At 29.4% G+C, this 26,532-nt stretch overlaps 1 protein-coding gene across 2 annotated transcripts in view; it reads right to left on the bottom strand.

The window, feature by feature from the left end:
• Positions 1-26,532, bottom strand: part of TECRL (trans-2,3-enoyl-CoA reductase like) — a 98,126-nt gene that overhangs the window by 31,903 nt on the left and 39,691 nt on the right. The window contains exons 3-4 of one of the 2 annotated variants that reach the window (XM_036227893.1): positions 7,366-7,410; positions 4,338-4,441 (exon numbers count right to left, since the gene is read on the bottom strand). In XM_036227893.1, coding sequence (XP_036083786.1) covers positions 4,338-4,441; positions 7,366-7,410 — 149 coding nt within the window. The remainder of the gene's footprint in view (positions 1-4,337; positions 4,442-7,365; positions 7,411-26,532) is intronic. The other variant, XM_036227894.1, reaches the window with a different exon arrangement.

The following is a 26,532-nucleotide window of genomic DNA, read 5'->3' as shown; positions in this document are numbered from 1 at the left end:
AATTTGGGTTAGGGCACAAAAGAGTTATACCCTAGGAGTGAAGATGAAGCCAAAACAAATTGATCTTCACAGGTAATGAAACTCAGCTGAAATAATTTCAATCATTGATCAGATTAAGATGGCCTGGACCCATCTGCAGGGTGATAAATTATCTTTGAAAGAACATAACATTATTTTAAACCTCATGTTATCTTTTAAATTTTCCTGCACTAAGGCAGAAATATACAGGTATACAAATAGTAAAGACATTGTGACCAAAACCAAAGAAACAAAAGACATTCAATATACAGGTATACAAATAGTAAAGACATTGTGACCAAAACCAAAGAAACAAAAGACATTCAACATAGATGAACGGAAGGTTCACTTTGCAGAAATACTAGAAAACATACTTTTAAAACCTGTATTTTATGCTCAAAAGAATAAAAGAAAAGATTGAGAATTTCAGCAGATATTTGAAAACTCTAAAATAAAAAATATGGAAATATATTATGAACCCCAAAAGAGAATACAAAGAGAATAATGGAGAGTCAAAAGGCGAAGAGATCATCCTTTAAAAAAAAAAAAATTGAATGTGTATACCAAACTATAGACTCAGATTACAGTATAAACTCAAAGTAGGATTATTATAAACATAATCATAACTATGTGCACCATAGTCAAACTGCTGATAATCAAGCAAAAGAAAATTGTGAAGTCAGAGAAAAGACACATTAATTTTAAAGGAGTATAATGAACTTTTCAATAGAAATGATGGTAGTCAACAATCAAAATAATAAAGTTTTGTGAAGTGAAGGCAAAAACTACTGCCAACATGGGATTGTTTTTTTATTTTTCTGCAAAAATATTCTCAAAGAATAAAAATTAAATAAATACATTTTAACATCAACAAGAATTGAGAGAATTCATTAATGGCAGAGCTATTATAAGGCATTAAAGGTGTTCTTCAGGAAGAAGGATAATTTTACCAGATGTAAGCTAAGTATTAAAAGGAAGAACTAAATTGCCATTAAAATGAGAAATCTAAATAAATATCAGTCATATAAAATTATACTGGTGGATTCACATTAAAAATTTATAAAATTAAAATATACCACAGCAATAAAAGATTAGTCAGAAGCTCAAATATGTTAAAGTCATTCAACTATGAAATGTCTTCACATTAGTAAACAAATTAAGCAATTTATATTAGTGTTTAATATTTTAAGACCCACATTGTAATCTCTTGAGAAACCACTAGAGTTACTAAAAAAAAAAAAAAAAGATAATGACCAAAATAATAGAAAGACTAATAGAAAAGAAAGTATGACAATATAAAATGAGGAAAGAAAAATAATAATAAAATAAGATTATAGAACACCTGGGGCAAATTGAAAGAAAACATTAAGTTGGGCAATTAAAAATTAGATAATTCTTTACAATAAAAATAGGTTATTATTAAAATGTAAAATATCAAACTATTAATCTTTTGTATGAAAACACGGAAAAAAACTCCCAGATCCAGTGGTAGGCAAAAGTTCTTATATATGGCAACAAAGGCAAGATTCTTAATTAAAAAACAGTAACTAGTTATAAAGCATTAAAGATGAAAAATTTTTGCATGACAACAAAATATCCTGTTAAGAGGACGAAAAGACAAATTAAAATCTGAGAGAAAATATTAATAAGCTATGTATCAAATAACATTCTTTTATCTAGAACATGAAAGATACTCTTAAAACTACAGTGTGTGCCAGATAAATAAAAATTTATGTTCAAGCAAATACCTATACACTGAAAAACAGCTTTATTTTTAATAGCAAAGTACTGAAAAAACACCCAATGTCTGTCAATGTGTGAATGGTTAAACAAACTCTGTTGCATCCATACAACAGAATACTATTTACAAATAAAAAGGAGCTGAATATTGATACATGAAATAACCAGGATGGATACTAAAGACACTGTGTTTAGAGAAAAATAAGTATCAATCTCAAAAAATAATAATAATTCTGTTTATAGAGCATTCACCACATAACAAAAATATAGAGATAAACAGACTAGTGGTTGCCCCAGGATAGGGAAGTGTATGAATATAGAGGAGTAATATGAAGGAAGTTCCTTTGTGGAGATGGAACAATTCTGTATCCAATTTAGGTAATAGATACATGAATCTATGCAAGAGATAAATTGCACAGAACTATATATACTCTCATGTGCATGAATGAATGTAAAAATGGTGAGAAATGAATATGATCTTTAGTCTAGTTAATAGGATTTATATGATGAGGATTATTATATTATTATGTTAACCTTTTCTTCTAAGTCTTTCAATAAGTTCAATGAGAGAAGAATTTTCTTAACATTCATACTTGATGAATAATATTATTAAAATCTTAATTTTGACCTTGCTAAATTAAATAAATTGTTTCTAAAGAAAAAAAAAAGCAATCTGATAATGCTTTCATTTTAGGAGAACATTTTAACATTTCATAAATGTACAAAAATGTTATGTGTGGTAAAATATTGCTTTTATTGTATAATTCAGTTGATATAATGTGGGTGGGATTGCAATGTAATGTATTTTTAGCATTTAATAGGACTGACTCATATAGAGCAAAAGGGTGTGTGAACCATAGGGTTGATTTTAAAATAGCCAGCCTATTTTCAGAGTTCTCTTTGTCACTTAAATGACTTTCCTCTCAGATAAGTTATAATTTTCTAGTACAATTGTCATAGAATCCTACCTTAGCACTTTTTCTCCTCAGTGCTTATCCAAATGATGCAGCTGGAATTTCTAATGAACTTGCAGTTAATGCTGCTCACCCTGACACAATTTCTGTAGACAGAATCCCCTTTTTATCATAAATGTGACAAAGGCTGAATATTTTAACCTTTGAAGATCAAAATTTTCTTGTCTAAAATCTTGTTTAGCAAAAATCTGTAGATATCACATTTAAGTATAAAATCCTTTACTTACATAATGTCTGCAGCCTGAATTAACAGATTCTTTTATAAACATAATACACTTCAAAAGAATTCATAATATTCTAAATTCAGTTTTTAGTACACCAAATTAGTACTCAAAAGCTCAACAAGCTAGAAAATAAAGCAACTCTTTCACCAACAAATCTAAAATATACATAATTATCTAAGTGCAGGAAGATAATATATATTAAAGGAGATAGTTAGAAAAGTAAAGGATGTGACAATATTTTAACTAATGAATGTAAAACTTAATTTTCTCTTTGAGAATTAAATAATAAGGTATGATTTTCCTTGTGTATATAATAATTTTAAAAGTTGATTGTAAAGAGAAAGCTCAAAGAAGTAAGGATGATAATGTCGATTGTTAATGCTGGGAAAAAGGAAAGCAATTTTACATAGAAAATATTAAATGTGTAATCACATAACAAATATGGAATAGAATATAATCAAAAAAATCTTAAAGTCTAAGCAATATAAATATGTTTAATTGAAATATAGAATGATTGCACTATTCTTTGTATATCAATGTCAGAATTATTTATCAGATTAACAATTTCATTACTTCTATCACTAAATATCACAGCATTTCCTCTTGCTACTAAAGTTATTCCAGCTATCTTTTTCCTTACTCATGAACAGTTCAATACTTGTGAACTATTGTCAAGTATTTTCTCTGTTTCTTAGCCCTCCAAGTCTTTTAATGTAGTCTTCTTTCTTCTAATGTCATCGGACTCAGTTGCCACCACTTTGAAAACTTCTCCTCCAAGGAGAAACAAACAACACCACCACTCCCCACCCACACACATGTCAAAGAAGTCTTACTACTTCACTCACGGTTTCCAAACTGTCCTCTCACTGACTTAGAACATTTTTTATTGAATATTTTATCTCCCCCCATTCCAATGTTGAAAGGGTCTTCATTATTCAAAGATCCTAGAAGAAAAAGCTGAAAAAATGCCATTTAACTGACAAGGCATATAGGAAGCAGAAATGAAGCCATTAGTTATAGAATAGACTGACATTTAAAAAGGAATTTATCTTCATTCTTTCAACCGTGTGTTTCTAATTGTTCTAAATTTCGAATGAAATTTTGGCCACTGATTATAGTAAGAATGGAAAATTTATTTAGTTTAATTAAATTAAATTTAGTTTTTATTACATTTATTGGAGTGCCGTTGGTTAATAAAATCATATGTTTCAAGTGTACAATTCAATAATATATCATATGTATATTGCATTGTGTGTAACATAACATTCAGTACAATATTTTGTTCCATTATGAGTTTATTTGAGAGATTTGTCCTCTCTGTCAGCAAATTATTCATATCAAAATTTGGGACATGTATATTGCATTTCACATAGATACTTACTGTAGTCCAACTGACCTGTTGACCTAGGTCCATAAAATAGAGTGTGACAATGGAGGAAGCTGCAATACTTTGAATAGTTACATAGTCCTTCAAAAAAGGCCCACCTTAAATAATAAGAAAATATTATTTTAATAAAATTTCTAGGCATAATGGTAAATATTTTTAATGTGAAACCAGTAAAAGCTAAAGATAAATTTTTCATCGAAATTGCATGTACGACATATCTTTAAAGTAAAATAAATTGTGAATATATCCATTTTATAAAATATGTCTAGCAAATTTTCAAATGCATAGTGGTTTCCCGATATATCTAAAATGCATACTGTAACTGCTAATATCCTATTGCATTCTGAGGAAATGTAATAGCTGATAATCATAATCAAATATGAGGCAAAGTATAGTTTTTGGTGTCAGTAGACTTGCATTTCAACTGTTCTCTAAATAATTTTATTATAGTAGAAATTAACTGGAGTAAAATGATTTCAATATTCATTGCAAAGCATGAGAAGAGAGGCATGATTTACTTTTTTAAAAGATCACTATGGATATTATATGGAAAATGGAAAGAAAAGGAGGAAATTATTTAAGAGGAACTCTAAATTCATCAAGTAGGAAATGATGTTTGTTTGGATTAAGTGGCACTGGTGGAAATGTTAAAATCAATCAATTCCAGATATATTTTAACATAGAGTAGATTCAACTTGAGAGGAGAGGATTCAGTGAGATAAAGATAGATCTTAGACTTTTGGCCTGAATACTTAGGTACATTGCAACCTCATTAATAGTCATGAAGAAGATTGAGGAAAGCAGGATTTGTAAGTGAAAATTAAGATTTGGTACATTGTGTTAAGTATGTGATATCTACCAGACATTCAGATGGGAGCTGTCAAGTAGGCAGTTGGGTACATGTATCTGCAGATATTTGAAAGTCATTAACGTTTAAAATCATGAGGCTTAATGAGATTATTTATGAAATTAGTATAAAAAGAAAACAAAGAAATCTCAAACAGCTTTCTAGCAGTAAGAGAAGTATACAGTAAATGTCATTGTGACAATCATGTTTAACAACATGAAATGTTAATAAAGACAAGAAATTCCGATAGCTTTGAACCACTTGAAAGTGTGCTGAAAACATCTTTCCAACGTATAGCTATTGACACCTTTTGGTAGGAGATTATTTTCTACTATTCCATCACACTTTCTGACTTAAAGAAACAGAGCATTTTTAAATGGAGTCTCATCAATAGAATATTTGAATAAAAAAACTCAACAGAGTCCAGTTATAGCATTAATCATGCCACTTTTAGATTCAGGTTTCAGGGACCCCTGTCCTTGGCCTTCCATGCCTGCGTCCTTTTTCCTAATGGAGAGGAATATGTAGGACCAAGAGAACATGCCCAAAGAGAGCCACGCCATCTATTCCTAGATCATACTTTAGCAAACACATGTAAACATTCAACCCTTGATTTGTTTTGGTTTTGTCTTTTAAAAAAAAAAATAGTATAGCTATGTTTATAGTTGTAATTATGATTGTAAAACATCTACCATATGTAAATTATTATAGTGTTTTATAGACACCATCTTATTTAATACTTACAAAAAATAAGTTAGGATCTTTATAAGCTCTACTTTACAAAAGAAGATCCTATAGATAATAAGTCGAAGAGTCAGGTTTAAAATTATGAGTTATTCCAAATTACCTCTTCTTTATACCATACCCTGCTTAGCTCACTCAGTTAATTGACTTTTTTTTTTTCAAAAACATTATCACATTCCTACCCAAGGACACTTGACTATACTTATTCAAAGCACACCCTGGTACACTCGATCAGTTAAATAAATGTGAGGGGAAATTAAAAATTCACATTTAATAGAAAGGTTGAATTAACAGTAATTCCTCAGTCCATTATAGTGTCTTTCAAATTGAACTTACATTTGACATTGATACTTGTGGCATTCTCAGTCTTCTTTACATTAGTCAAGTTGAGAAAACAGTGCCACTATTTAATTTGTTATTTCAGCATCCATGAATTGAAAGGCGTATGTACCTGACACATACTAGGCCACGCAGAGAAAAAAAATGAACAAGACAACGATTCTTCTATTTTAAACTCTAGCAAGATGGGAATTTGTTTTGAACATTTGAAATTGGAAGAATTTGAGACCATCAAGAAAGTTCTACTTCTAAAAATGCCATGGACTTTTATATTATCGACATAGAGATCTCAGAGAAATATAGAATATTTGACAACAATGAAAACAAGCACAATATCTTAGAGAGATATGTAGAAATCATTTCCTTATATAAATATGATATCTAAAAAATGAAAGACTTAATTTTAGAAAAAGCACCAGAAAAATGCAATTTACCATTGTACGGAAACATTAAGAGATTAAAATTCCTTAATAGATACCTCTTATAGATTTACCATTATGTACAAATGGTAAATATTCCTCCAGAACTTACATTCTACCCGCAGTTGTTTTCAACAAGTGCAAATTCAAGATCAAGTTGATTTGATATCTGTAATAATGACCTTTAGCAAGATTCATCTTTAAGTGTATCTATTTATAAATTTTCTGAATAAAGAATAGGATTTGATATTTTGAAAAACTTAAGACTTAATAATGGATATAATACTTCTTCCTATAATGCATCTGTTTCTATTCCTCTTAACTTCATTGATTATATTTTAGAATAGAAAAAAAAAAGCTAAACTGTATCTCTGAGGATATATTAGAAGGTGGAAGAAGGGAATAAAGCAGTGAAAGCTTTAGAGACAGAAAGATGTTAGTTCAGATCCTGCCTCCAATAAATGTTGACAATGAATAGCAAAAATTATTTCTTTAAGACTAAAATTCCTTATCCATAAAAGTGGAGCATTAGCTTGTTGGGAGGATCTCATGAGATAATATAGTTAGAGCATTTATTGCAGTACCTGTCATTTAGTAAGTGATAAATACATATTAGCTATTGATGACAGAAAAGGGATCCTAATTTAAGTTGACAGTGAAAGTTGATTCTTACCACATTCTAGCTGAAGGCCAACTCGGGAAGGGTACCACTTAGGACCTATTAAATAAAAAAATAATAATAACATTTAGTTGTCAGCACAAGTATAAACACATTTTTAAATGCATTTTTAATTGGAAGGCAAATTAGATGTTAAAATGTGAATAAAATGATTGTCCAGGGTCAGAAATGGAGAGAGTGGTTATCCTTGGCATGGCACTGAGAAGCAGTAGTGAATAGTTCTGCAAGTAACATGATGGGAGTTTTAGGGTTGACAATTTTCTGCTCTTTGTTCTGTGTGCAAATGATTATGTAAAATGTATTCAATTTGTAGACATGTACCAAGGTATGTGAACTATGACTTGTGCACTTTTTGCAAGTTATTTTTCAGTAAAAAGATTAAGTAACTTCATTTAAAACTGAAGAACTTTGATCTCATGTAAAATGTATTTAATCTGGTCAGGTAAAAGTGAGTTATTTTTTCTATCAGGAGTAAAGCACTTTATCAGAATGAGATGCATTATTGACTTTTAATATAAGGGGATATTTATTATAGTAAAAACATCACTTAAGTATCTTCTACTTATACTCTCCTTAGGAATATCGATTATTAAAAAGTTCTATCTGAATAGGAAAACCAAAACATCTTTATTATACATTGCTATAATAAAAAGTTTGTTTCCAGCTACCTAAATCTGTCTTTTCTCTTAAAATAAATAACATGTTATTATTTTAAATTCCCTATTGAAAATTTAATTCTTAACTTTGAAGCCCAATTTTAAGCAAATTAATTTGATAAGTAATGAATTGAAAGAAAAGTATTTAACAAGTAAATACTTGGTAAAGGAATATTCCACAATTGTTATTTTGTTTTCAAAACATTACTTTTTAAAGTGTCAGTAAGAGCGGTGATAATGTGATATAACTAGACTATTTCAATCAATTCTCTCTAAATTTATTGCGAAAAGACCACTTATCCATGCAAGTTCTAATGGACAAAAAATTCACAAGTCAAAAACGGTAGTCACAAATTAAAACCTACTTAGCCTATTCAAAAAATCATAATAATAATTTTAAAAACCTACTTAGGATTACATATAAATCAAATTTAGTAACATTTAACTGACATATGATTTTTTAAATTGGAAAATATGCAGATAAAGACACTTTATTTTTGTTTTGTTTTGTATTTACTAAAATAATTTTTTATTATTTATATAGTCATTTGCTACTCCAAAATAAATGCTAACAATATTTGTTGAAAATTATTTAGAAGAATATACACCCTTATTACTCATACTGAAAATCTGCTGCCAAAGAAGATATGATGCAAATAAATGCAACAGAGACATATACGGTTTTAATTAAATTTCCAACTGTTGTTATTTGAAAAAATACAAACCTTATGAGAATCCATTTATATTTGACAGATAGTCATTGAGCACCTGTGATTAGTGTACATCCACTGTTATGTTCTGACCATTCTAATAATATTCAAATAAGACATCTCTTTCGATAATGCTTCATGATGCCTTTCATGGTGAAAATGTCAATGCAAAAATAACTCTTTTATTATAAGCAAATAGATATGTCTAAGAACTACATGAGTGAATACTAGCAGAATCTACAATGGCAAATCAGAGAAGTTAGAAGCTCTTCACCTTCGAGAAGATCCATGTCCTTCCACCTCTCTTAACATGGATAAACTATAAATTTACTGATGAAATAACTTGGCATTTACAAGTTATGATCTTTGAACACTGTGTCTTAGTCAAAGAGAGTTATTAACTGCCTATGTAAGCCTTTAGATTAGTTTCAGTTATTTTTTAAATGAACAAAACATACTTTTTCTGAAACATTTTGTACTTGTTGGAGTGAGATAGAGTAGGCTAGAAGAATGGCAGAATAAAAGACAGTTTATAAATCATAAAAAACATATGTTGCATAAGGATTTTTAGCATGAATAATCTAAAAGGTCATTTGTAATGATGAGTACACTGAACTTAAACAACTGATTCACAGCTGAATTATGTATAATGTATTAGGTATAATGCATCTGCCAGTATCTAAAATTATTTAAGATGTGTAACTTGATTTCAGTAACTCTCATCATATTCAAACTATGTTTTAGAGTTCTTTTCTCAATAATTGGAAGTGTTTATGTCACTATGTAATATTCTAAATAAGTCATGTCTTCAAGTAATCCAACTATATTTATTTTAATAAGGTAATATTTTCCAAACTGCTGGTTGGGACCCATTAGCAAGTTAAAAAATAGAATTAGTGTGTTATTCTCAGTATCCTATAAAGGAATAAGATAGGATAAGACAAGACAGGAGAGGACAGCACAGCATAGCACAGCCCAGCCCAGCACAGCATAGCATAGAAAAAAGAATAAAATAAAATAGAAGAAAAGAGAAATGGTTGTCATGGTGCTGGATGCAACTTATTAACATAAATCGTAAGTAGGTTAAGTATTGTTTTTTGAACTATCCTTTTAATAGTTTCAATCATATAAATTCATTTGTGTTTTTATGAAACTAATATGCATTTTTTACTCTAATTCTAATTCTAGTCAAAAAAGTTTGAAATTCACGGGTGTAAAAATATGTATGTATATTAAATATATGTATATTAAATATTCTAAAACTATGTATTATAGAACTTTTACCTAAACATCAACACTAATGATTAAATTAAATCCTGTAATATAAAACAGATTTGAAGAGTTCGAATATTTGACTTCTTTAAAAGGATTTTTTAAAAATTCCGAATGATTAAGGAAGAGGGCAATAATATAAATTTCATTAAATATAAATAATCTAAAATATAAGCCATTTTCACTCAAGTTCATATGCCAGATGCCTGCCCTTGTTTTCTTTTAGAATAAGAGCATATTAATTGCCATAATTTTTATGATTAGATATTGATAAACACTATAAACTTTAACTTAAATTCACCACTCATGTTTTCGGAGATCTAATTTTAGAAATGATAAATGTTAGATAGGTAAAATATTTTATTTCTGACTTACTGATGGCATATATTCTATCTTTGCATATATGAAAATATAGAGCCAATTAGTCAAGTCATAAAGAATAAAGCACACATAGATTAAGGTATTTAGTGTCGTGTCTCATTTATAAAATATTAATTATTTTATTGATAGTTCTTGATTACAGATGGTATTAAATACTTAACTGAAGCCTATGAGCTTATGTGTCATTTTATTACTGAAAGAAGAGATATAGACACAGAAATAGTGGAGAAATTTTTCAGAAATAATTAGTGTCCTTTCTGACCTAGAACCTTGAATTCCTCATTTAAGACTCTAAGTGAAACATGCCCCCTAACCTCTACCCTTTTCTTAATATCAGCAATTCCAGTAAGAAGAAGTTCTGAGAGCAGTTAAAAATTAAACTAAAAGTACTGCTTAATTTTTGTGATGGGATATTTACAGTGGACCATGGAGACTTTGGGGGAGAAAAAATGGTGATCAATTTTTATTCTGTACTGTCTGTGGCTGGTATTGTGAGATTGAATGATGTGTAAATAAAAACAGAATATAGTTCTGAGAAGTATGCTATGCAGAGCTGGCTCTAAACACTGTGTAATAGTTTAGCAGAAGAAAGGTAAAACAATGTTCTGTAAGTTTATATATGGCTCAGTTCAGTTCCTCAAGATTCTAGAACTTCATGTAGGAGAAAATAAGCAAAGCAAAATGTCTTTTAATGAAAATGTAAAATAAGGACATTACTAGTTAGACTAACAAATCTTACACTCAATAGACATGTTCTGTCTACGAGTAGATGAACATCTAAAGGTTCAACTTTGAGAAAAAGAAATTGATTCCAGGACTAATAGATGAGATAAAATAAATGATATTGAGCAAAGAAACTAACATATATGTGGATAATTCTATGTAAAAGAACACAATTTCTCTATATTTGATTATATAAAATAATGATAGTTTATGTACAAAAATAAATAAAATACTTGGGAACAAAAAATACAAAATAGACTTAAAGCATTACGAATACCTTGTGTATTAAGGAAGAATGTAAAATAGTGATAAATCTTCGATTTTGATAAAATACTTTAAAAAAACAGTTTTATTGGTAAAATTTCATACTTATATGAAGCCAAACTTTTTTTAATAGCTTCCTCCTATTCTCCTTGTCCTGTCATTCAAAAATGTGTACAACTTTCTCCTTTTCTGTCAGGTAAAAGCCTGCTCCAATGGGAAGTTCTTGGTGTACAAAACAAAATTAGGAGACAGGCAGTGTCAACCAGGAAATTGAATGCTAAATAGATAACATGAAGGCATGACAGAATGTCCTGCACACATTGCATTTACCATTTTAGTTATATTTCTTTGTTCGTTAGTACAGTACTGTTATGCTCTTTCTAAACAGTAAAAACCTGAAAATCTGAACAAAAGGATAGGCACATGAATTCTGTTTCCTTTTTCATAAGAAATTAACATCAAGTATTATTAGACAAAAGTCTGGCTTGTATTGAAACACTGGCTGCTGATTTAGTATTGTTGAATCAGTTTTATTTGTTAGAAATGATTCATTCATTACATTACTTCACTGGAACTAAATGAACCATTTTATTTCCTATAAAACATTTCTTTGCAGTCACATAAATGCCACCTAGATAATTAAGTGATCAAGATAAAATGGAATCAAGGATGCCAGTAAGATATAATATGTGTGATTGTGTTTTATACATGTGAAAAATAAAAGAACCCTTTCTTATCTCATATCCAACAACAACAAAAATTTTTAACACTCAAAACAGCACCAGCCAACATGTATAATTTTGCTGACCTTGAAAAAAGAATGCATCTGCTAGAAAGTTTGCTATTACAAAGTACTCAAATAAGAAAGACAGAGTGCTATAACACTGTATAATCAGCAACTGCAAAGCAAGTCTTCTTAGGAAAACAGACATGGTTCTAAAAATGGAAAATTCAAAAGCTGCATTAACAGATATTCAAAATTATAAAATTAAAAAAAAGTATGAAAGTAAGTAGCATAAAGCAACAAGCCAATTTCACTAATAAATTCACTAAAATACAAGACTCAAAGCAAGAATAATATAGGACAGAAAGAAGAGCATATAGAATACAACCAAACTATTTATCTTCACTGGTTTAAGTTTATAACCAGTTTCTTCACCTAATTACCCATCATACCAGGATTGATCATCATGCCTACATTTCCATTTACATTGAACACCATTATCTGTCCAAGTACCTCAGAGCATCTATCATCACAGCACTTCTCCCTTTTTACTTTGCACAGCTACTAACTGGACCTGACTGTCCACCTCTCCATGCCTTCTCAGACTCCCCCAAACTACATTAGGGCACTCCTAGTCTGTCATCAGAAAATCCTTCTAAATTAGCAACTTCTATTCAAAAATTCCTCTATCTTCTTACTTTGATATACAACTTATCTGTATCTTCTTTAACTGGTATTCATTTTTCACACTAAACCCATTCAATTGCAGAACTTATGTGTATGAGAGACCCTTCTTGCATTAAATTTAAAACACTTTTTTTCCATTCTTCTCATGGAATGCAAATCACTAGACCTTACTATCTAATATTATTTCTTCTTGTTGCCATCTATGATGGACTGGCCTTTCCACCTAAATCACTGATAATTTTAACTTGGAATATTCTCTCCTTGACTACTCATTTATCTTTGTAGATGATTTTAATATAACTAATTACCTGTCTTTTAGTTCCTCTATCAACTCATCTAATATTCTCTATAGTAACATGCTGAATAATAATGTTTCCATTAGTAATGGACTCCATATACAAAAACCATCTCATAAAATTGTAAGGGAGCTGAGAAATTCCTATCATTTGATGATATTGTAGCCATCATAAAATCATAGTATAATATATTAATATAATTTTACTTTATAAAGTTAAAAAGTTTATAATGTAAAATACAATAAGCTAAGTTTATTTTTTATTGGAGAAAATTATTTCTACATAAATTTAGTATAGCTTAAGTATTTATAAAGCCTACAATAGTGTACAGTAATACCCTATGCCTTCACATTCATTCACCATGCACATACTGACTCACCCAGAGCAACTCTCAGTCCTGCAAGGTCCATTCAGGGTAACTGCTCTATACCAGTGTCCATATTTCATCTTTTATACCATTTTTTTACTGTACCTTTTCTATATTTAAATACACATATACTATTGTGTTACAGTTGCAGTATTCAGTATAGTACCATGCCGTATAGGTTGTAGCTTAGGAGCAATAGGCTATACCATCTAGGTTTGTGTGAGTGTACTTTATGATGTTCGCACAATGACAAAATTGCCTAAAGATTCATTTCTCAGAAAATATCCCATTAAATAACAAATGCATGACTGTATCTACCATTTCACTCTTTCTCAGAGTTTATGGTCAGCAATAGATGCACCATGTCCAAAATCCGAAATTGAAACATCCTACTTTCTCATCACCACTACCTTTCCTTCCTACTTAATTAAGCTAGTATTTCTAGCTCAAATATTCTCTGGTTCTTTAAGGATTTTTCAATAATTATTTTATGATTTTCATTATGATAAATTTCTTATTTTTCCTGTATTGTCATTCTTCTCTAGGCTTAATCCTAGGATCCTTAACTATAATCATACCCTAATTAAGGATCTTAACTACTTTGACCAACTTTCCCTCTATTTCGCTACTTGGAAAACACCAAAACTTATTATATTCAACTATTCTATTTTCTGTGTCTGAATATGAGTTTTTGAATGGCTCTTATATAGAGAAACTTTCCCTGATCTCAGTATGAACTTTGCAGTTATCTTCTCCCATAACCTTGTTCTTGATCTTTCTATATGAAGTTATTTTATGTACCTAATAAGATGTTTAATATACATTTCTTCTTACTGTTATGCAATAACCATGAGAACAGGTAGCCATGATCATTTTTATGACAACTATATATGCAGTGCTTAGCACAGAGGCATGTGAGATTTTACATGATTTGAATATATACATGGCCTCTTATAAAAGGAGACTTGGTAGTTATGTACAACATGGTTTTAATCACGTGTGAGATTAGTGACTTATAATAAATATTTTCCCAGTATAAAGAGTCAATATTTTGAGATTAGTGACTTATAATAAATATTTTCCCATATAAAGAGTCAATATTTTGTTGCTAGTTAACTACAGAGTCAGTGGGCATTGACAGAGTTTAAATCCTGAGACTATAATCTACCAGTTATTTTATTTATCTTGGGCATGTTACCTCTCAGAATTGTATTTTTCTCATCTGTTAAGCAAAAAAAAAAAAAAAAAAAATGTTTTAAAGCAGAGAGGCAACAAAGGTATCTAACTATCAGGAATGTTATGAGCTTTAAATGAGATAAATTACCGAAAACTGTCAAGAACTAATTTAAAAAGTGTTATTAACTATAGTTTTAAAACCATATATCACTTGTGTAGATAGAATTTCTGTTAACATATGATATAAGCATTCTTGAAATACCTCTTCTGCAAAATCACACTAAAAACAACAGGATTTATGAGAAAATAGAGTTGGGGAAAATTTTAATGTCTGTACAATTCTGTACTGTGATCACTAAGAGAAATCAATAATAATTATAATAGAAATACCAGTACAGTTAAAAAGATTGTTTTAACAAATAAATAATACTAAAAATATAGGGCTTTATCTTCTGTTTAAAAAGGAAAAAAAATTGATGGAAATGTGTGTGTAAGGAAGATTTTGCAACTGCTAAAATGAACAAAGATTGGGAGAAATAGAAAATAATTATTTCCAAGGCAGAGGTCATGGGCAAATTGATCCAGGTAAGAAATGGTTGTTGTGATATAGTGTCTGTTCATCTGCAACTTCAAGTGTTCGCATAACATACTTCACGTTTAGCTACTATTTCTTGGTGGTGAAAAATGATCATGTTCAGAAAAAAATGTGTATGAACAATTATAAATTCCAGATTATGCTAAATCATTTCTCTATTTGTTAATCATATGTGAACTAATTATTGTTACAGAAACAAATAGTGCAATAAATAATCAAGTATGAATAATCTCGCAATCAACATACAACTGTTGTTTAACAGGAACAAAAACAAGGAAACATTCCCCACTCCACCCCTTAAATTATCTATTTAATAGTGTTAGCTATTGCTGTTTTTGTTTATTTGTTTGTTTCTACCAAGATAATAACCCACATACATAAATATAGAGTATGAGGGCATTGTGAATTCCTTATATGCCATAAGGAGCTTGAACTTGATGCTGGAGATAGTAGGGTAATAGGAATAAGATACTAGAGCAAGTCTGTATATGAGAAAATATATCCAGCAGGAGAGGGTTATAAGTATCTACATTAAATTTCCAAATATTTAAAATGTAATTGTAAGATTTCAAATCTACCAATGTAATAGCATATAATTGTTAATTATTTTTAGTAGTAGTCATTTACTTAATAGTCAGTGACCCCTTTCAAAAAACCATATTGCAACACAAAATCTATGAATTTTAATAACTATAGTATGGCTATACACATAACTACATAGCCACATGTATACACAAATAGTTGTTCTTAAAATTGAGATATTTTGGTTGTTTTGCAATTAGGCAAGTAACATTAATTTGCCATTCCCTAAACTCAATAGCTTCAAATATAAACAGAATGCCTACAGTGAATATGATTTCTAATTATCACATTACTTTAAATACTGAGAAATCCAAAAAAACAGTTTTCAGGGAAAGCAGATAAACACTTCTGAAGTTGAAAATATTTCACATCAATAAACTCTAGGGCATTTTAATGGCATTTTTATACTGCGGGATAATTCAGTATGAAGTACATTTTACTTATTTAGTGTCCCAAGAGTTACTTCATTCCAGTTCTTGGAATTTATAAAAAATTTTGAATGTTTTCAGTATGAAAAACATTCAAATTAAACAGCCAATGTGGCATTGCAATATCGTGTATGTCTTGCAGACACCTCTGCAGGAATTCATTAGAATTTGATACACAAAGCTAGAATGTTTTCTTTTTGCTAAAGCAGTGGATCATTTTTGGTCATTTGTAAACAGCCACATTGGCTGTTTAACATACAGTCATATACAGACAAAAGTTCTGGGAAGGAGGCAGTTTTGATTTCATTCATTCATTAGTGATATTTTTCAAAACCATGGGAATTATTGAGAGCACATAGAGAAAAAAAATGTAGAATCAAAAGGGAAAAATGTTGAAGATAGAACCTTAGAAGTAATAATACTTAAGAAGCAAATAATCATGAGTCCTCCAAAAAGTATGAGAAAGAGGGATCAGAGAAGTTGAAAGTATAATATCTTAGTATCAAGTAGGCAGAGAGTTACAATCAAACAGAAGGAGTCAAAAAGAAATGTGGCATACATGTTAAATGCAATTGACAGTTCAAGTTACAAATGACCAAAAATGATCCACTGCTTTAGTAAAAAGAAAAACAAATAAAGAAACAAACAAACAAAAACTGCCAGTAACCTTAGATAGATCTTGGCAAGCTGATGAAGAAATCTGTTTTGAAGTGAGTAGTAAGTGATGGACAGGTGAAGAAATGATGACATTGCTAAAAGTGGTTTATAAATTGGGAAATTTTTGATAAAAGAATAAAGAAACAAACATTTGGAGATATAGAAAAAAGAGACTTCAAGGAATAAATATTCTAAGAGTATATAGAGATGATACCATAATGGAGCTAAGAGTTTGATATGGATCAACCAGTAAAGGAATGGTTTATATAAAGTATCAAATACAGTTTTCAGCTAGATGGCACCTCAAAAAAAGGATGGTATTCTAGTGACTATAAATAATCTCAGTAAATTCCAGAACTGAGGCTTCTAAAGAAGAGTGAGACATTTAGAATGGTAGATGGTCATGTGGTTTGTTCAGAATTTCAAATACTAAAAGTAAATTATAACAAATCTCAATGTGTGAATAAGTGGATAAGGAGCTAAAGCAGAGAGGGAGAAAAAATTCCAGAGAAGCATATTGGATGGTTATCATTTATATATAATTTTCAAAATAATTCCAGGAATTAGAATGAAGGAAATAATATCTGTAAGCCTACAGATACAAGAGCTCTCAAAGAAAATAGAGAAAAGTTGGGTAGGTAAGTAGGAAAAAAAAAAAAAGAAAATTTAAAGCCAATATACTAGAACAACATGAAACTTATAGTAGTGGAGTTTTTATGTGTGAAAATGACTTAAATTTAAAAAGTAAGACAGAGGAATAATGTACTGTGGATTTTTACAAAATATACATATTTCACTTGATAAATATTCAGTCAACTTCAAAGTGATATTAGAGAATATCTATCTAAAATTTTCTGTCTAGATTAAATCTTTTACTTTTGACTTTTTTACATTATTTAGGTACAGTTTGGAAACAACCAACATAGGCTTTTAAACTCAAAAGGTACTGTAATAGGAAATTAAATATTCTAAAGAACATTATTAATCATTGTTTGGAGTTTCTAATTTTTTCTGTACTAAAAAAATTTAGCCAGAAATGATTGCTTAATTCAAATAAAAGTATTTGATAATTTTCTGAAGACAGACTTTAGAGCATTTCTATGCTTTTTCAGCTCCATAGGAGAAAATTATCAAATATTTCACTATATATGTATTTTATGATAATGCCCTACCGTATAATCCCACAGACACACACATGTGCGCACACACATGCATACATTTCTAAAGTTTGTATATTAAAGTGCACATAATACATATATATTACAACACAATACTACTATATTATCTTATCTTTCAGATGATACTATAACTAAAAACTTTGTCAATGTGGATTTATTTCATGAATATTTTATTCTAATTCATTTCAGGAGAGAACTAGTGCTCACTAAAACAAATGGTAGAAATATAAGAGCACTATACAGTGTCATATTCGGTAACTATTGAAAAATGATACATAAAGATATAGATATATTTAGATTATGTTATTCATAAAATGTCATGTCCTTGAAAATGTTTGTAATTCAAAATTATGGAACCCTAAAAAATAAAGAGATATCAAGAAGTTACATGATCAAATGATCAAAGAAAGAAGAAACCATAATACAAAATAAATGACCAAGAAAATATTTTTAAAGTAGAAATAATTCTCTAAGATTTAGATATGGTTTTTAAAAACAAATAATGTAAATATATCTAAAAAAGAGAAAGTAGCTATATAAATTCATTAATATAATGTATGACTAGAATTTAAATTTATAAAAATTAAAATGAAAAACTAAAATGTTGAGAATTCTGTACTTCATTCCTTATATTCACATAAATTCCAGATACTAAAAAATGTTTATATAAAAATAAAACTATAACTTACAAATGTGAGAATAAAACATAAACAACATTTTTTAAAGATTAGAAGAGAAAAATACTTCTAAATATACTGCACAAAACAAAATATAAAATAATTGATTAATTTAGATCTATAAAATTTAATTTTCCAGCAAAAATGGGAAAATGTGTGTGACCTGTACACTAATTTATAAAGCTTTTATATGTTATCACAATGAAAACATTTAGATAAACAAAGTTGTGTGTAAAGACTATAAAAAGGCAATTTCCAGAAAAAATATATATAAATCGAAAATAAGAGTATGAAAAAATTCACTAATGATCCAATAAATGGAATCTAATACTAAATAAAAATTTTTTGCCACTCATCAATTATCAAGTTAATAAGTTGTTAATATCCAGTGTTATTGAGGAAAGGGAAAAAAAGACATTATGAAGTACTGCTTTGAGGTCTATAAATTAAAAGAGAAAACTTGGCAATACACGTTAGGATTTCAAATGAGCTTCTTTATAACAGCTTTCTTTTTATTATTCTCATAATGCAACTGAAGAAGTTCACAAACATGAATTACTCTGGTGAATACTGCAATGCATGGTACATGATAAATGTTCAATAAGTAGTTTTCAACATTCAACAAATACTGTTGAATAAAAATGCATATATTGCTTTTATCAAAGCAATTACAATGTGTATCCAGAGAATGCACATCACGCACCCAAGCATATCATCACTAATACTGATCATGTAGATCAATATATATTTACACAAAATATATCAAGAAAATATGTTTATAGGGAAAGATACTAGAGAACGATGTTAAAAATATGTGAAATTGTGTATATAGGCACAGAGATATCCTTATACATTTGTGAAAATGTTAATAGGTCGATAATGCTTTATTCTTTGTAAGTTTTTGTATTTTTAGAAATTTATCTTGTATATTCATCATTTTATTATTGTAACAAGTGAAGCTATTATTATCTTGCAAAAACAATTTTATTTATTGATTCAATGCTGTGCCAACAAAGTATATACAAATTAAACAAAATAATCATACTTTGAAAATGAGACATTGGCAGACTATTATATTTTGGGATTATATAAAAAAATACAATTCAGTACATCTAGATTTAAAAATGAGATTATTTATATTTTCAAGAAATTTATGATAGAACCTGAGTAACTTTTTGAATATGAACTGTTTTATAAAATGTGAGAAATATGTTTTTCATCAACTAGCTAGATAAGAAAATGTATACAATAAATAACTCACTTTAACTTTTCTTACTATAATGAAGTATCATTAATGCAGCATTTAAAATCTCATGTGCTTGTTTTAAGATTGTTTATATAAAATTACACTGTAATACATTCCGTGACTTTTTGAAAATTTCCTTAAGGAAAAAACTCTCAAGGAAGAGAGAGGACTAATGCTGCTTCAAGCTATATCTTAATAGGCCCCTTGTTTTTTTATATTACTCATCGTACATTATGCCCATAATCCTGGTAATAAATGCAATTTAATCAGAAACAGTAGCAGCCAAAATGCAAAGAAAGAAAGAAAGAAAGAAAGAAAGAAAGAAAGAAAGAAAGAAAGAAAGAAAGAAAGAAAGAAAGAAAGAAAGAAAGAAAGAAAGAAAGAAAGAAAGAAAGAAAGAAAGGAGAGAGGGAGGGAGGGAGGGAGGGAGGGAGGGAGGGAAGGAAGGAAGGAAGGAGGGAAGGAAGGAAAAAAAAGGAGAAGGAAAAAGAAAAAGAAAATCGAATGTTCATTAAAGTTTGAGAGATAATCTTTGACATTATACCAGTGGTTTTAGTGCTCTGTGTGCTATCTATCTTATCTCTCTCTCTCTCTCTCTCTCTATGTGTATGTATGTATGTATGTATGTATGTATGTATGTATGTATGTATGTATGTATGTGTATATATATATATATATATATACTTTTTTAGAGTATGTTAACCAGTCTTTCTCACTCTCTAGATATCTATCTTGAAATTTAAATATTTGCTCACAGTCATATGTCCAAATGTAAATTGAAAATCAATCATTTGCTATAAATAGACTAACTGTTCTAATATTTGATATTAGAATATTATGTAGGTATTTGTTCAAGTTTAAATATTCCTAATCCAATGATTTTGATGCTTGAGGATTATAGAAGTTTTATTACATGAACCTTGACTGGCAAATAGCCAAACCTTTCTAACAGTCTGATCTCCTAAGATACTGCAAACAATCATATATCATATAAATAAACAGAACTCTTAACACTTCTGTATCAGATGGCATTAATTCTACAACAATGTAAATTTGAACAGTATCCTAAGGTAGTCACAGTAAAGAGGTTTATTTTCCATTCTGGGACACTAATATGTGCCAGTGATTTGCATTGTGGTTTATTTATTTTTCCTTTAATATTATTTTTAATTAAAATTATTGGGTTGACATTGGTTAATAAAATTATAGGTTTCAAATATACAGTTTAGTAATATATCTTCTGTATATTGTGTTGTGTGTTCACCACCCCAGGTCAAATTTCCAGCATCATATATTTGACCGTCTTCACCTTTATCTACTCTGCCTTTTTTTCTGGTAACCACTGATTGCTGTCTGTGTCTATAAATTTTTATTTGTTTGTCTGATTCATTTGTTGCTTTTAGTTTTATACACATATAAGTCAAATCACATGATTCTCAACTTTTTCTATCTGACTTATTTCACCCTATACTGTGGTTTAGATTGAAACCACCAAAAAAAAAAAAAAAAAAAAAAGAAAAAGAAAAAAAAAAGAAAAAAGAAAAAAAAAAAACTAGCTTAAGAAATTTAAGAAATGTATTTATGACAAAGGCCTTTTAGTTAAGAAGAGTTAGAGACAACAAAATTATAATATTCTGTACATCTTTAGCTAAATTTCAAAATAGAAAACATTAATGAGATATAGTAAGAAACTATGTTTTAGACAATGTATTATTATACTTTGTGATTTACAGTAAATATTATATAGCAAAATGAGATAGATTGTCTCAAAGTATTACTTTAGTATGTTTGCAGCTCTTAAATCATGGTGGATGATACATAGATTATTTAAATTTTTTTATTTCAGGGACATTTTAAGAGCAAATGGATTATTTTTTTTAAATTTAAGATTAGGGAAGCAATCTTCCTCTAGAATTACTTTTTTTAAGATTTAATATTTTTCTCCATTAACATATAAAGTTGTTGCACTATGTTGAAATATGCTTCATAAAAAGAGTTGGAAATATTATCTCAACTATTTTTACCATCAAGACAGGCTCTATGGTCACACAGTAACATTAATTAACTTTATTAAAAATAAAATTTTCATAATTCTTAATGAATGCATTAACATTAATCAATTCTAGAATGTCATTTAATCTGTGTATGTGTATGTATACATGTATGTGTTTCTGCATACTAGAAATTCTTGATGGCTACATTAAGAATACTCATCTTTTAGTAGTATAGCATAGTACCTGGTCATTTAACTTGATTAATGAATATTTGTTGAACTAAGTTAAAGTAAATAATTATCTTTTGCTACTCAAAAAGCAAAGAAAAAAAATATTTTTTAAAGATGAAATTGTTGATACAATTCAAACTATTATGTTGTAAAATAATCATGTGGAAAGAAAATATTTTCTGTGAAATAAAATTTTATAAATTACAAAATATTATTGGGCTTCACAATTATAATGATCCTTTCTCTAAATCTGAACAAAAGTTAGCAATATGGGGCATAAAATGGTTAAATTATGTATATAGTATGCTAAATGAAGAGAGATTTTGAAAATCCTGTTAAATGACTGAAATATAATTCATGAAATATCACTCTTTTCATCAAATATTTTCTCTGAAGCTTATCGAGGATGCAGCAACCTGATTGAACTCTTTTGTTATTTTCGGCTGGGGGAAGGAGGGTGCTTATAATCCAGTTTCTTTGTGTCTAGTTGGCACATTTCTGAGAATTTTTTCAATACCCAGAATATCAACACTAACAGGTCCTTAAACTTACCTCATTCTTGAATTCTACATGTAATATTAAAAAATGGTGATATTGCTGTCCACTATTAAAATGGCCTTACTGGACTTCGGTGATTAAATTCATAGAATGTGAATAGCCACTTAATTCTCATAGTTTTCACCAAATGTAACTTTGACCTTTACCAAAAAATAAATACTTGTCAAATTATTCCATTTTTTCATTAATTTTTTGACAAAGCTCATAATTCTCTTTACTGAAGTAACTATTATAGATATCTAATTCTTGAGTTATCAATAGAGGACGTTTAAAAAAAAAATCTGCCACTTCTTTCCTTGGTTGCATTTGTAATTTTTTTAGATTCTTTTGTGGAAAGATCAGAGAACTCCACAGCCTTGTCCAAGGGATTCCATTTATTTGTTTGTTTGTGTATCCATTCATTCATTCATTCATTCATTCATTATTTTAATTCATAATTTAATTAACTAATTAATTAAATTTAAAGTTATTGGGGTGATATTAATTGATATAATCAAATAATTTCCAAGTGTACAATTCAACAGTATGTCATGTATATATATTGCATTGTCTGTTCACCACTCAAAATTAAGCTTCCTTCCATCACCAAATATTTGACCCCTTTTCCCCCATCTACCACCCTTCTGCCCCCATTTCCTCTGGTGATTACTAATCCAGTGTCCATGCCTATGAATCTGTTTGTTTGTCATGTTCATTTGTTGTTTTCAGCTTTATATCCCACATACTAGTGAAGTTACATGGGTTTCAACTTTTTCTCACTAATTTTTCTTAGCATACTTATCTCAAGATCTATCCATTTTGTTGCAAAGGGCAGTATTTCATCTTTTCCTATGGCTGAGTAATATTCCATTGTACATATGTATCACATCTTCTTTATCCAATCATTTATCATAGGACACTTTGGTTCTTTCCATGTCTTGGCCACCATAAATAATGCTGTTATAAACATTGGGGTTCATATATCTTTGTGGACAAATGTTTTTCAAGTTTTATGAATAAATATACAGAAGAGGGATTGCTGGGTCATATGGTAATCCAATTCTTAGTTTTTTTTTTGAGGAAACTCCATACTGTTTTCCACAGTGGTTGTACTATTTTATATTCCTTCCAGCAGTGTATGAGAGTTCCTTTTTTTCCCACAGCCTCTCCAACACTTATTATTACTTATCTTGTTGATGATAGCCATTCTAACAGGTATGAGATAGTATCTCCTTGTGGTTTTGATTTGCATTTTCCTAATACCCCGTGAAGTTTAGTATCTTTTCTTATCTGTTGGCCATTTGTATGTCTTGGGACAAGTGTCTGTTCAGGTCCTCTGCCCATTTTTTAAATGGTTTGCTTTTTTATTGTTGAGTTGTATTAGTTCTTTATTTATTTCGAATAATTAGACCTTTATCAGAGGCATCGTTTGCAAATATATATTCCCATTTGGATGGTTACCTCTTTACTTTGTTGATGATTTCCTGCGCAGCTTTTTAATTTGATATAGTCCCATTTACTTTTACTTCCCTTGCCTTTTAGGTCAAATTCATAAAAAAAAACACTCTAAATCCAAGGTCAATCAGGTTAGTACCTATGTTTTCCTCTATACGACCTATCACTTAGGTCTTTGATCCATTTGGAGTTAATTTTAGTGTATGGTGACGGACAGAAGTCTAGTTTCATTCTTTTGCAGGTGGGATCCCAGTTTTCCCAGCACCATTTATTGAAGAGGCTTTTTTTTTCCCCACTGTATGTTTTGGCTTCTTCGTCAAAAATTATTTTCCTATATATGCAGGAGTTTAATTCTGCACTCCCAATTCTATTCCATTGGTCCTTGTGTCTGATTTTTGCCAATACTATGCTGTTTTGATTATTGTTGCTTTGTAGTACAAATTGAAATCAAGCAGAGTGATATCTCCAGCCTTGTTTGTTTGTTCGTTTGTTTGTTTTTCCCCTCTGGATAGCTTTGGTTATTTGGGGTCTTTTGTGCTTCCATACAAATCTAATGTTTTTTTTTTTTGTTTGATTTCCTTAAAAAGTCAGATTTTAATGGGGATTTCATTAAATCTGCATAATGCTTTAGGTAATAAAGACATTTTAACAATGTCGATTCTTCCAGTTCATGAATATGGAATATCTTTCCATTTCTTTGTGTCTTGTCCAATTTCTTTTAATACAGTCTTATAGCTTTTAGTGTATGGGTCCTGCACATGCTTTGTTAGGTTTATTACTAGGTATTTTATTCTTTTTGCTGCAATGCAAAAAGAATTTTTTTCTTTTTTCTTTTCCTGAAAATTTATTGTTAGTATGTAGAAATGCTATGGATTTTTGTACTTTGATTTTGTATCCTGAGACTTTACAATTATTGTTTATAGTTTCTAATCATTTTTGGAGGAGACTTTAAGGTTTTCTATATAGATGATCATGTTATCTGCAAAAAGTGATAGTTGGACTTTTTCATTCCCAATTTGGATGCCATTATTTCTTTCTCTAGCCTGATTGCTCTAGCTAGGACTTCCAACACTATATTGATTTATAGTGGTGGTAGGGGACAGCCTTCTCTTGTTTCTGATCTTGGAAAGTTTTTAGTTTTTCACCATTAAGTATCACGTTAGCTGAGGGTTTGTTTTATGTGGACTTTATAATGTCAAGATACTTTCCTTCCATACCCAGTTTGTTAAGTGTTTCAATCTCAAATGAATGCTGCATCTTGTCAAATGCTTTTCCCGCACCTACTGATATGGTCAAAGAATTTTATCTTTTGTTTTATTTATGTGATGTATCACATTAATTGATTTGCATATGTTAAACCATCCCTGTATCCCTGGAATAAGTCTACTTGATCATGATATAATATTTTTAATGTATTGTTTTATTCAATTTGCTAGAATATTGTTTAGACATTTTGCAACTACGTTCATTAGAGATATTGGTCTATACTTTTGTTTGTTTGATCTCTGTGTGTGTTATCTTTACCAGGTTTTGATATCAAGGTAATGTTAAAATGAATTAGGAAGTATAGATAATTCCTCCGTTTTTTTTTGTTTTGTTTTGTGTTTTTGTTTTTTTAAGTTTGAGAAAAGCAGGTATTTTAAATTTTCTTTGAATGTTTGGTAGAATTTACTAGAGAAGTCATCTGGTTCTGCACTTTTACTTTGGGGAGCTTTCTGATGATTGTTCAATTTTCTTACTGTTGATTGGTCTATTTAGATTTTTAATTTTTCATGATTCAGTCTAGGAAGTTTGTACATTTCCGGGAACCTGCTTCTAGGTTATTGAACTTGGTGGCAGAAAATCTTTCAGAATATTCTTGTATGATACTTTGTATTTTAGTGGTATCTGTCCTAAGTTCTTCTTTTTCATTTCTGATTTTATTTGTGTCCTTTGTCTTTTTTTTTTTTAGTGAGTCTAGCCACGTAGTTGTCAATTTCATTAATCTTAAAGAACCAGATATTTGTTGCATTGATTTTTTTTTATTGTTTGTTGTTGTTGTTGTTGTTCTCAATTTCATTTAATTCTGCTCTAATTTTGCTGATTTTGGTCTTCATTTGTTCTTTTCCTAGTTTTTGAAGATGCAGTGCTAGGTTCTTTATTTGGAATTTTTCTTGTTTCTTGAGATAGGCCTGTAATGGCATGTACTTTCCTCTTATTATCACTTGTGCTGTGTCCCAAAAGTTTTGATATGTGGTTCTTTCATTCTCATTTGTTTATTAGTATCTCTTGATCTCTTTTTTTTTTTATTTCTCCTATGGCCCAGTCAGTCATTCTTCAGTAGCAT

This window comes from Rousettus aegyptiacus, unplaced genomic scaffold, assembly GCF_014176215.1.
Source record: "Rousettus aegyptiacus isolate mRouAeg1 unplaced genomic scaffold, mRouAeg1.p scaffold_m13_p_10, whole genome shotgun sequence".
NCBI classification, from domain to species: Eukaryota; Metazoa; Chordata; class Mammalia; order Chiroptera; family Pteropodidae; genus Rousettus; species Rousettus aegyptiacus.
This window is presented reverse-complemented; position numbering and strand designations above follow the sequence as displayed.